The sequence below is a fragment of the Mustela lutreola genome, chromosome 16 (genome assembly GCF_030435805.1).
Source record: "Mustela lutreola isolate mMusLut2 chromosome 16, mMusLut2.pri, whole genome shotgun sequence".
Classification (NCBI taxonomy): Eukaryota; Metazoa; Chordata; class Mammalia; order Carnivora; family Mustelidae; genus Mustela; species Mustela lutreola.
In genome coordinates, this window is record NC_081305.1 from 6,213,101 (window position 1) to 6,225,374 (window position 12,274).

Genomic DNA, 12,274 nt, shown 5'->3' on the forward strand with positions numbered 1-12,274 from the left:
CCTCTGTGAAGACCAAATGGCCATTTCTCATGTTGATTTCCCTCCTCTAGCCGGAGGCTGATGTCCCTGAGACCCTGCTGAACCCAGCAAGACCTGAAACCCTACCTCTCCCCTGACACGGGGAGGTGACCAAGTCTCCCTGGGACCTGGGGTGCCCTGAAATTCAGATCTGAAACAGTGACTGGACGTCGATGGTTTCAGCAGGCTGAAACCCGGCGTTACGGGCTGGAGGCCTGAGTTACCTTGACCGACAGGGTCATCAAGATCTTTCTCTGGTTCTCGGGAGGCATCGGGTCGTACTGCTCGGACCTCATGCTCTCGGGCTGGAGGACGTAGCCCGTGCGACCATTGAGTGAGAACAAGGCATGGTTCATCTGCATGTACTTATCTGGGAAGGAAAGGAAACCTGGTGAGGAAAGGGAGCCTCCTAGGCAGGCCGTGCTGGGGGCGTGGGGGTGGGCAGGGGGGTGGTGATTTACACCTGTTTACAAAAATAAGTTTCAGGCAGTCGTTAAATTAGGAGTTTCAAAAAAAAAAAAAAATCCCAACTGGTGAACACCATTCTAAATGTGACACTAAAACCTACTCAATGCTCAAAATTTCTTACATTTTTTTTTCCCTGAGAGTTAATTTTAAAATTTCAGTTAAGATAGGCTGCACATGAGAAAGTCAATTATCATATGGTTTCACTTACTTGTGGAGCATAAAGAAGAACACGGAGGATATTAAGAGAAGGAAAGGAAAAGTGAATTGGGGGAAACCGGAGGGGGAGACAAACCATGAGAGCCTGTGGACTCTGAAACAAACTGAGGGTTTTAGAGGGGAGCGGGTGGGGGTGGTGAGCCAGGTCAGGTGGTGGGTACTCAGGAGGGCACGGATTGCACGGAGCCCTGGGTGTGGTGCATAAACAATGAATCTTGGAACACTGAAAAAGAGACTGCATGTACACACACACACACAATCATTTTAGCTCCAGTGACAGGGAAGGAGCAACACACGAAAGCGATCTGATAATGTTGCTATAAATGACTTCACCCCATTAACGAGATGAGGTAAAAAGCACGAACAGTTTGCAGGAAAGAAAACGCTTTCTAAGTACACAGAAAACCGGCTCACTTGACTCCTAGTAAGGTGTACCATTGTGACATCGATTTGTACCTGTCGCAGGCACAAAGATCAAAAAGGTTGACTATGTTGGTGAAGTCACAGGGGAAAGGTGTATTCGAACACTTGCCTGCTTCGCATTCCCTCCCACGGTCTCTCCGGAGGCCCTCACCTCCGGTGAGGCCGCAGAGCTCAGGCACGGCGGGGTGCAGGTGTTAGTGGGCCTCCTCAGGAAAGCTGGCCCAAGTGCCAATGTGGTAGGACCTAGCCGGCACTGAGCTCTCGGTCCCGCCGCTGGACTCCCCCATCTGTGAAGCCGTGCTCACATAAGCTTACAGAGGGCAGGGCCGTCCTTAAGAGCAAATGAGGGAAGTGCCTCGGTGGGGGAGACCTGTTAAACAGGGTAGGGTTCCACTCAACCGAATCCTGCACAGGCATTAAAACAATATAACGGAGACTACTGATGAGATTCGTCGACCAAAGAGCCCAGTGCTGGATCTGTGCTACCACTGGTATGAAAATGTTTTGCATGTTGGCTTTTCTCAGCAGTGAGCATCTCTGAGAGTCTAAGTGTGAAGCCCTCAAAGGAGGAGAGGCCAGGAGAAGAGCTCCCTGAGGATGGCCACTGAACACCTGGATCCAGCTATGCCTGAAGCTTGCTGCTAACTCCTGGACTTTCATTCCACGAGCTTAAGTGTTTCCTTTCTCCCTTCAGCCACCCCACTCCGTCAGCTGCCATCAAAGAGCCTGCCAAATACAAAAGCCCAGTGTCCCACCATCACTCCATTCAATGGCTGGGGCCGACACTGGCGTGCTGGGTGAACCCTGATAGATTCTGGGACAGGGGACTGGGCCTGGAGTGACGCCACCATCAGGGCTCCTTTACCTGGAGTCTGGAAATTGAGAGCCACCATCTGGGAGCCGCACAGCCAGAGGCGAAAGGGGTCGTAGTTGGAGGAGTCCACCCTCTGTCCCTTGGGGTAAACTCGAGTCAGGCCTTTCTGGTTGTACTTCAGGAGGTCGACGGGTTTCTGCCTGACGACACTGTCCGCCTTCGTCTCCACAAAGGAGCGGATTTCTCGGAAGTCGGGGTTTTCTGCGCATAAGAGAGGGAGTCACCGTTTATTCTGTCTGCTGCTCTGTTGTGATGTTTGCTGCGCCAGCTGAATGCGCAGGTGGAAGCAGAAACCAGGAACCTCGGAGCCGAGATGGCCTGGGGTGAGATGCTCTTACCCTCACCGGTATTGCTCTGGGCTCTTGCCTGCCAAGGATCCCCACATGCTCACAGCCTTGTGGTCTGGGACTCATGTCATTTACTTCTTGTTTAAAATCACCACCAGCCTTGTGCCCGAAAACACGAGTGGTACAGTTACAGAAGGGGACACGGTGGCCGATGGCCACAGGAATCAGAAGGAGGAGGAGAGCTTAGGATCTGGCTTCCTCCTCCCAGATACTGTGCAGAAGACAAGTGCACCAGGACCCACGGGGGAGGGAGAGTCTGCTGCCTACAGGCAGGGGTGGGGTCCGAGGGGGTGCCAAGGTACAGGACTGTGCAGCTGTGGCTGCCCGCCCCTGACCACGCTGAGTCCGGCTCTGAGCTCCACCACAGGGACCAAGGGACCCACCGCCCCGTGACGGGTAACTAGGCTTCAGTGCTGTTTCTCTGGCCCTCCATCCTGGAATCACAGAGGCTTCAGACCAAACAAAGAGGGAGGAAAAGAATAGGATCTTATTAGGGCCAAGAACTTACTCCTGTGGAGATGGGAAAAGATTCCTTTTTTAATCCTCCTACGGCAAGCTCCATGGCCCCAGAAGCCCTCCAGGTCCTGACTCCTGGAGCCTGGGACTGTGACTTACAGTGGCAGAGGGACTTTGCAGACGGGATGACATTAAGGACTCTGAAAGGGGGAGATTATCTGGGCCCTAAACGTAGGGCCTGTGGATAAGAGAAGTGGAGGGAGACGTGACCACAAGACACAGGCAGAGACCAGAAAAGGCAAGGCACGGACTCTCCCCTTGAACCCCTGGCTGGAGCAGGACCCTGCCAGCACCTGGACTTCAGCCCAGTGACCCTGAAGTTGGAGGCCTGGCCTCCAGGGCTGCAAGCCGGCAAAGGGGTAGTGGTGGCTTTCCCCCACCGGGCTTGCTGTGGTCGCGTGGAGCAGTAGGGGGATGCTAACATGCCTCCGGGAAGTTCTCCTCCTGTCCCCTCGCCCTGAGGACAAAGTCCACTGAGAGCCCTGGAGGCGGAGCTGGAGCCTCTCTCTTTGCCCTGGGACAGCACCTGACTCCAAAGGAAAGCAGGGTTTGCAGGGCGGGGCGGGGCGGAGCCGGGGGCGGGGCGGGCCGGGGCGGGGCGGGGCCGCAGTACCGAGATTGTCCTTGGCCTTGCTGGTTGGCTTGCAGTAGACGACCAGGTCTGAGAGCTCGATGGCGATGGACTGGTTCTTCTCCCAGTACTTCATGCTGTTCTCCTGTGGAGCCGGCCCCCAGCGTCAGCCCTGAGGCTGGCTCCATTTCCCTCCCCAGAACCCCCCGCCCCGTCCCCTTTCTGCCTCCTGCAGGCTCGGATCCTTAACACAGTTGGAAGCTTTCCTGTGCTCTACGCCTCCGCTCCTGTCTTCTGAATTTCCTCTGTTGTTTCTGCCCAGAACTGGGGTCGAGCTGGATCCCTGGGCATGGTTCCCAGGAAGGGGGGGGGGGAGGGTCCCTGTTGTCAGCACCCCACTTTCCTCGACCCTCTGCTCTCGGGCTCCTGCCACATCCCTTCCCCGAAAGTCACACGGTTAGCACGGAGCCTCGCGACAAAGCCTCCCCAGGAGCCTAGTGTGGAGGACACACTATCCATTCGATCCCCATCTGTGCACGGATGAGTGCCTGCTTCACCCCAAACCACACACCTCTCTCAGATCTCCCCAAATTCTGCTTCTGCCCCACCGGCAAAGGGGGAAGCCGGAGCAGTAAAGATGTGCAGCTGCTACCCTTCACTGGTCCTGGGGCTTCTTAGCCTCAGGCCTCACAGGCTACATGCTACGTGCATGATGGATACGACGGAGGGTGGCCCCCACCTCCTCTGAGTGGTAGAATTTGTGTCCGTTTTGCAAAGGAATTGCAGCACACAAAGCTGAGCAGCGTATCCATGCTCCACAGCAGGCCAGGGACGAGAAGAGAGGCTTTTGCACCAGGCCTCACCCTCGTTAGCCCCTTGCTTTATCCCTTACACATCATCTCCCAGAGAAGATTTTTCTAAAATGCCACTGAGTTCACGTCCTGGGTCCCTTTGAACCACAGCACTGACCTCCTGCTTCTCACCCTGTACCCCCCTCACCACCCCAATCATCGTTCCTCTGCCAGTCCAGAAGCTCACTCCTGCTTCTGGGTTCTACCCCAATCACGCCTCTTCCAGGAAGCCTTCCCGGTTAACTCCAGCCAGGATAAGGAAAGGAATTGTGCTCTGCACCACTCATGCCTAGCGCCGTCCTCACAGAGCCCTGTGCGGGGAGCAAGTGTTCCGGGCACAGATGATTTGGTGAGCGAAACTTCCTACCACCTGGTTAGGACGGCAGGAACTGGAATCAGACCGGGGCTCAAACGCTGGCCCTCTGGGCACATTGTATAATCTGTGCCTCAGTTTCCACAACTAGGAAATGAGGCTAACTGGAAGACTCCCCTTCTAGGGCCTCCAAGCTGTAAGCAGGGAGCCCTGTGCCCCCCACCAGGTATGTGGAAGGCCACAGAGGGCAGCCCCTCGGGCGGCCCCACACGTGCCCCCGCTAAGGAGAGCAGAGCTGCAGGAGACGAGGGCGGTGGGACGCGTCCCAGCAAGGCTGAGTTGTGGAAAGCTGGTCTCACTAAGCACAGAGCTACGACAAGCCATAGGGTGTCCCTTTTTTTCCCCTCAACCTCAGCAGAAAGCAACGAAAGACCTCTCGCTTCTTCCAAACTGTGTAACAATTACTCTCCAGACCCGTTAGGTTAGACCCAACAGGCGGTCTCAGAATTTGAAGGCACAACCCACTGCACTGGCCAGGCTTTTGGAAACTAAGCCCTCCTGGAAACTAAGAGGGGCGAACAGATCTTAGTGAGTGGACTTTTGTCTTCCACGGTCAAGTCACAGAGCCCTGAGCAGGAGGTCGCTGGTAAGGCCCCGGCCAGGAGCCGGCAGTGAGCTCAGCGTTCATCCTGTGACTTTCCCCAGGACTTGTGCCGGGGGGTCGGCGGACTGCTGTTTTCTTAACCTTCACACGTAATCAGCATCAGCAGAAGTAAGAACCAGTGGAGGAGGAGCATAGATCAAAAGCAGAGAACGGACTGCGAAGGACCAGGCTGCATTTCAGAGCCCTTCCTGCGGGGGTGGGGAGCCTTCGGGTCCCCAATAAGCTCAGGGGTCTCCAATAAGAACAGCAGAGAGCACCAGGTTGCACCCCTTCTCCTGGGGAGCCCCACATGCCCGCCTCGGCCTCGGGGCTCTGGGGATGGAGAACAAGCGCTATAGGGAACAGCGGCCAAGGGCTCTCTCATTAGTGTTTTCGCCGCTCTCAGCCGGGGCGGGGGTCCCAGAACCACAAACACTAGAACACACTCGGGAGGGTCCTGTCCCGTGCTGGCTGACGGTGCCCTCCAGATCAGGGTGACAGTGGTTCAGCCAGCAAAGAGAACGGACCTAGAAGGCAGGGGGGACCGATCTCTCAAATGCAGCCCAGGATGTGGTGCGCCCACCCCTCCCCACAGCAGAGGCCCAGGAGAACAGAGAGGCTCCCCCCCGAGCAGCAGCACACACAGCCACGCTGGCCACATGCTCAGGGTACATCCCACGTGTCTGGTGGGGGTGGGAGAAGCCTTGGGAAGAACGTAAGGCCTCGGAACAGAGTCGGCCACAGGGCCCAGAAGGTGCCATCAGCCCAGCCCCCTGGAAACTGCCATCTCAAGTAGATGACCATATTCCAGGGTGCAGAAAAGAGGGGCAGGGGCTTCTGGGACCATAGACTGGCCAAGATGTGAGGGCCCCCGCCTCGAGGGAAGGAAAGAACAGGCGGGTGACCCTCCCAGGACCCCAGAAGAGGGAGACTAATCAACGGTGACCAGGGGGCCGAGGCACCCACGAGATCCTGAGGAAGCTTAGAAATCAGTCCTTTGGGTCAAGATCTGCCATAGAAGCAGCAGGGCATGTGGCAAACCCACAAGAAAGCTCAGGTGGCACCTTGCTCCCTCGTCCCAGATACAGTACCACGGGCCCGTGTCGTCCTGGTGGGACAGAGATGGCCCCCGAGCCCTGCTGTGTCAGGCCCAGGGCCTGGCTCCTTCCGCGCATCATCTCACTTCCCCGCCCTGGATCCTGTGGCGTAGGAATCAGGTTCACTTTACAGACAAGACAACGGAGGCCCAGAGACACATGGGGACGGGCCCAGGGTCCAGCGCGGCCGTTCTCAAAACCCCTCCGGCCTCACGCCAGCGCTCCAGTTAAGATGAACCTGCAAACACCCCTTCCTATTGGAAGTGGAAGGCCCCCCCCACAGGACACATTGGTGAAAGGACAGAACGGGTCCAGTACGAGGTCCCCCTGCAGCTCCCAAATGGGGAGCTCGGGCCATGCTGGCTACGGAGACGCAGGCCGCTCTGAACAAGGCAGCCAACCAAGAACACGTCCCGTGTGAGGAACACAGTACTCCGTGACGGACACGCAGGGTCAGAGGCTCCAAACATCCGGGATCCCTCCACCCACCCCAGCCCTGGCCTCCCCGGGGACCGCCAGGGTCCCTTTCGGCTCCGCGACGACTGGCGCACCTGTGGCCCAGCCCGCGTCTTCCCCGGCCTCCCTCGGCCCCAGCACCCCTGCCCCCGCCGCCCCCCCAGGGGGAGCCCTGCCGAGCCAAGTGCCTACCTTGGTGTCCATCTTCCACGTGATCTCTCGGATACTCTGAAACCACTCGAAGAGCTCCTCCACCTTGTCCGTGGCGAACTCCACCGGCGGGTCGCCTTGCTTCTTGGGCTCCAGGATGAACACGAACTGCTTCTGGTTCTTCCCGTGGGGCGCTTTCACTTGGGTAAAGAGCACAGCGGCAGTCCTGAGCAGCCGGCGCGGGAAGGCCGGACCTCACACCGCCCACGCCCGCCTGGTGCACGAACCCAGCCAAAGGGCGGCTGCTACGGCCCCAGCCCGCAGTGAGCGGCGCGTCTGCGCCTGGGCAGGCGGGGTCCGGCCTCTCCCCTCCATCACAGCCCGAGAGCTGCCGCGGGCCGAGTCATGTCCTCTGAGAAGCAAAGTCTGCTGCCTGACCCCCGCCCCCGTGAGTGGGACCTCGCTCGGAAATAGGATCTTTGCAGATGTCCTTACGGATCTTGAGGAGATCCTTCTGGATTTGGGATTGCCCAGTCCAAGAGCTAGTGTCCTTACCAGAGAAAGGAGAGGGAAATTTGAGACACAGACACAGGAAAGATGGCCCCGAAGACAGAGGCAGACAGTGGAGCGTTGGAGCCACAAGCCCAGGAGCGCCAAGGATCGCCAGAGGCTACCAGAAGCTAGGAAGCAGGCATGCAATAGATGCTCTCTGCAGAGAAAGTATTTTCTAGAAAGAAAATGCCAGGGGAGGAGGAATTATGTGCTCAGTCTTATCCGGGCGACCTGTCTGAGCTCTTGCAGGCCGGGAACATTGTAAGCAGACGGCACATACTAGATCGCACTGGACCTCCTTCATTACCTTTCAGGGGGTGCTACTCATTTTATACTCATGTTATAGTATGGGGACGGGCTCATGAAGACAAAGTCACACCGCTAGTAGTGGCAAAGCAGAGGCTCAAATCAGACGTGGCTCTGAGCACTGACTCCATAACCCCGGGGCCGAGGGCCGTGCTCTGCAGACACGGTGTGGACAAGCTAAGTGCAGTGCAGGTGAAGGCCTGAACCCAAATAGCCCGGCCCCCTTCGTCTCGTAACCAGCCATGGGACCTGGTCCCTGAGGGGCTGGCTTTCCTCATCTGCTAACTGGAACACAGGCTCGGTGTCCCTGCGGTGCAGGCTGACGGGCGGGCAGCGGCAGCCCCCTCCCTGCCGGGCCCTGGGGCTGCGGGCAGGTATCCACGCTCCGCCCACGAGTGCACCTACCCACGTTATAGGTGTTGAGATCCAATATTCCCCGACAGAGAGACCCTAAGGGATTGTCCTCAATAATCTGTGAAGAAACAAGACATAACTCACGTTAGTCTGAACAGGGATAATAAAAAGACAGCCAGTTTTCCAAAGCTCGCCGTTTCACAGAGCCCCTGCCTGTGCAACGGTCTAAAACACATTTTCGCTACAAGACGCATCTGTGGGGCGCGCACTCGACAAGGACGCATGCTGCTGACCAGGACCCCGCGGCCGGCAGGACCCAGAAAGTTCAGCGGTTCCTCTTCCAGTCTGTGCACACAAACCTGGTGAATTCCAGAAAAGGGTTGCCAACGCTTCCACGGATCTCGTTTCCAAACCCAGCCCCGACCCTTCTTCTGACATTACCATGAAAGGAAGCCAGCTAGCCTCCTAAAGGCCAGCTCCAGAACATTCTGCGGCTCCGCATGTCCTAGGGCTGCGATGCCCATGCTCTGGGATCTGCATTAAGCCTTCCCAGGCCCTGGCCGGCCTCAGCTGCACCTGCCACTGAGTGTTCGGGGCACAGGGTCCGGCTGTGACACACAAGAGCTTGGTCTCTGGACAGCTGGCAGAACCGTACCTGCTCATTGCTGGTCCTACCTCCACCCCGCACCCACCCACCAGGATAATGCTGACCGGGGCGGGGCAGAGTTGGGGCAGGTGAAGGGTCTCATCCCTGCCTTAGGCCCGACCTGCTGAACACAGCCACGTGCCCAGAGCCACACCTTTGCTTGTGGCTGTCCTTCCCGGCCAGAATTCCCTTCTGCCAGCCTCGCTATTGACCTCTAACTTGACTTCTAAGACTCCAGTGTCCACTACTCCATGCAGGCTTCCAGGATTGCCCCAAGTCCCTTAGGAAATTCCCTGGGCACGAAAAGGCCTCCGAGACCTCGTTACAGAGAGTCCCTCCTGGGTGCAGGGCGGTCACCTCCCCACAGAGGCTCTCTGCTCTGGGCAAGAGGAGGGGAGGGAACAGAAACCACGTTGGCAATGTCACCAGCAGGGCCAACCTCCTTGCTCACACCAAGCACGTCTGGAGTGTCTGGCAGCCACAGTAAACGTGTTCCATTTGCAAGCTGCTTGAGGCAAGGGACCAGTTCCCTGTTTGGCCATTTTCACTCCGGAGGGAATTCTCCTGCCTACGCCAAGCCTTCCAGCCCAGCACAACCTGATTAAAACATGACGGGCTTGTCACTGTGACTTTCGCCCACGACTGGGGGGACAATCCCAAGTTCCCTGTCACTCTGGCGTCCCTGTTCCGCTGCTCCATGGGGACCACACGGCAGCAGCGTGCGTGACACGGCCTTGTGGAGACAGCTCAGCGGATTCCTCGAAGAACAGGATGGACGGTCCCCACCCCCCCAATGCGGTGACCCGGGCTCACCTGCTTCTCCAGCTCCTCCACGTCGGCTGTTGAAATGTCCTCGACGTAATTGGACGGGAAGTACTGCTGGATTCTGGTTCCATAGTCCCCTCTCCACCTAGATGAAAACAGAGGGCATCCGGGGGCCTTCGTGGGGCCGCGTTAATGATAGCTCACCGCTCGTTAGATCGCAGCCACTGCAGGGGGCAGCGGCAAGCGGCCAGGTGACCAGAGGGGATGATCATTATCTGTGACAACTGGGCATTTCAAAGGGATCCTCTGCTTTTTTTTTTTAATCAGCAGTGAGTGAGTGGAGGGGCCGTGTCCTCTCCATAACAAGATTCTCGTGTTTGCTCAAGGGCACCAAAAATGTCCGGGCTTGAGGTGGACCTCGGAGACCCTGTGAGGCCGATGCTCAAGCCTAGGGCAGGCTGTGCCCCATTTCGGGGAGAGCTGTGAACGCAGAGACCAGCGTGAATCAGAGACCAGCGTGGGAGAGAAGAACGCTGCTGGGGCCAGACAGCCAGGGATCAAGTTCCAGCTCCACCACCACCGTCAAACTGGAATAGCCCCAGTGCCTTCCGCAGAGGGCTTTACTGGGACCAGAGGGTTCCGCATAGGCTGAGTGTTTTTAACAGTGCCCAGTATACAGTAAGTGCTCAAATGATGTTAGTTCTCGTTACTCAGCCAGAATACCGCCCCCGTGACCTTCCCTCCTCTGCAATAGCACGGATAACAAGGGCCGTAACTGATCTGTGTGTGTGTCTCGACTCTGCCAAACTGTGCTCACCTCTAAGGTTCTCCCCCTAAGCAGTGCCCGCGCATACAGGGCCTGCCCCTCTGTGGGTACCCTCTGCAGCCAGGGGGCACACCCACAGCTTTCAAAGTCTTCAGAACAGAGCCTAGATGCTTTAGCGTGACCCTAGGAACCCTTGGACCTCAACTCCTGCCTCTCTGTGGCTCAAACTTGACCTTCCTGCCAGACAGCCTGTTGCCCCCACCCTTCTGCCCCTGCCTAGCTTACAGGCCTTGGTCCATGCCCCTTGTATCTAGCTTGTCCCTAACAACCATGTGAGACTCAGCTCAGGAATGCCTCTTCCAGGGAGCCTTCCCTGACTGCTACCTAGCCCAAATGTTCCTCCTTTGTGCTCCTGTTGCCTCTGTCCCCACAAATGGGGAGGCAGTCTGTGCCCTTATATGACTTGTACTTCTGTCTTCCCCACTATGTGAGACCTTTGTTGATCTTAACTGAGTGGGTACTCAGAGGTGGTGGAAAGCACTTAGTAAACGTCTGTTGACCTGACCCTCATCCTCCCGTTTCTCCAGACCCCATTCGGGCAAAGATTGGCTATAAGCACGGTGACCATATGTATTGCTTGCCCAGAACCAGGTTCAGACCTGTTGTCTGGTTGTTGGTGTGATTATTGACAAGAACATTCCTTTCGCTCTAAAATGTATCCTACTGGTTCAGTCCCCTAACCATATTGGCCCTAGGTTGGGAGAATGCACAAAAAGGCGGACCAGGAGCACCTGGGTGGCTCAGTGGGTTAAAGCCTCTGCCTTCGGCTCAGGTCATGATCCCAGGGTCCTGGGATCGAGCCCCACATCGGGCTCTCTGCTCAGCAGGGAGCCTGCTTCCCTTCCTCTCTCTCTGCCTGCCTCTCTGCCTACTTGTGATCTCTGTCTGTCAAATAAATAAATAAAATCTTTAAAAAAAAAAAAAAAAAAAAAAAAAAAAAAGGCAGACCATGCCCCCCACCCCCGGGGATGGTGCTGTTGCCACCAGAGCAAAGGAAACGAGGGGACCGCAGCAGGCAGTGACCCACAGCCCCTCACCAAAGGCACGGACACCAGACTCTCAGCTCATCTCAAGGGCCCTGGAAATTTAGAGCACCCCACGTTGGACGTGTGAAAAGGCAGGAGGCAGTTTCACACAAGGAAAAGAGTGTGACTTAGAGAGGTCTGCCCACGGCTTGGTAAAAGTCACCCACACACATGGAACTGGGGCCTTTTACAGAGGCAGGCTACAGAAAGGGGCATTGTGGGCCCCGGGGAGACCCGGATTCTGGCCGGGCCCCTCAGGGAGAGACAGGTGGACGATACCACGGATGGCGCGTGGAGGCCGGGAGCCTACAAACAGGGGCTCCGGCCCCCACCCTCCACTTCAGCACTTCGCTGTTTTGCTACTTTTTTGGGGGGGGACTCTGGGGATCCAGGTAAGATATGGATTAGAAAGAGGGAATTCTCAAAAATAACAAACAGGCCAACAAAAAACTCTGAAAACCACAGAACCTAGTACATGGGTCAAGTCAGGAATACGGGCTTTAGAGTCAGAAGGCCTGGCTTCGAATCCCCGCCTGCTGTGTGGGCCTGGCCGTTTCTGTACCTGTCTGTGCCTCAGTTTCCTCATCTGTACAATGCAGGGTAGGCTTTCAGGGTCACTGAGTGGGTTTAAGTGAGTTCTTTCACATGAAGCGTTTAAAACAGCTCTTGACACAAAAAGGTGCTCAAATGTAGATCTCTAACTCAGGTCCCGCCACGTCACCGGAGAAAGTGATGCCACACTTGTGAGGTGGCTGTTGCTCCACAGTAAGAAATAATCCTGCAAGATCACCTACCTGGGGATATACGGACAGGCAGCCAAACTTCTCCCCAGGTGGAGAGGGAGAAGAGATAGCTGA

At 56.7% G+C, this 12,274-nt stretch overlaps 1 protein-coding gene across 1 annotated transcript in view; it reads right to left on the minus strand.

Annotated features, from left to right (window-relative positions):
* PLCG2 (phospholipase C gamma 2) overlaps positions 1-12,274 on the minus strand; it is a 147,159-nt gene that overhangs the window by 33,472 nt on the left and 101,413 nt on the right. The window contains exons 23-28 of the mRNA XM_059153472.1: positions 9,615-9,711; positions 8,207-8,273; positions 6,986-7,143; positions 3,476-3,578; positions 1,991-2,200; positions 243-388 (exon numbers count right to left, since the gene is read on the minus strand). Of these exons, the coding sequence (XP_059009455.1) occupies positions 243-388; positions 1,991-2,200; positions 3,476-3,578; positions 6,986-7,143; positions 8,207-8,273; positions 9,615-9,711 (781 nt within the window). The remainder of the gene's footprint in view (positions 1-242; positions 389-1,990; positions 2,201-3,475; positions 3,579-6,985; positions 7,144-8,206; positions 8,274-9,614; positions 9,712-12,274) is intronic.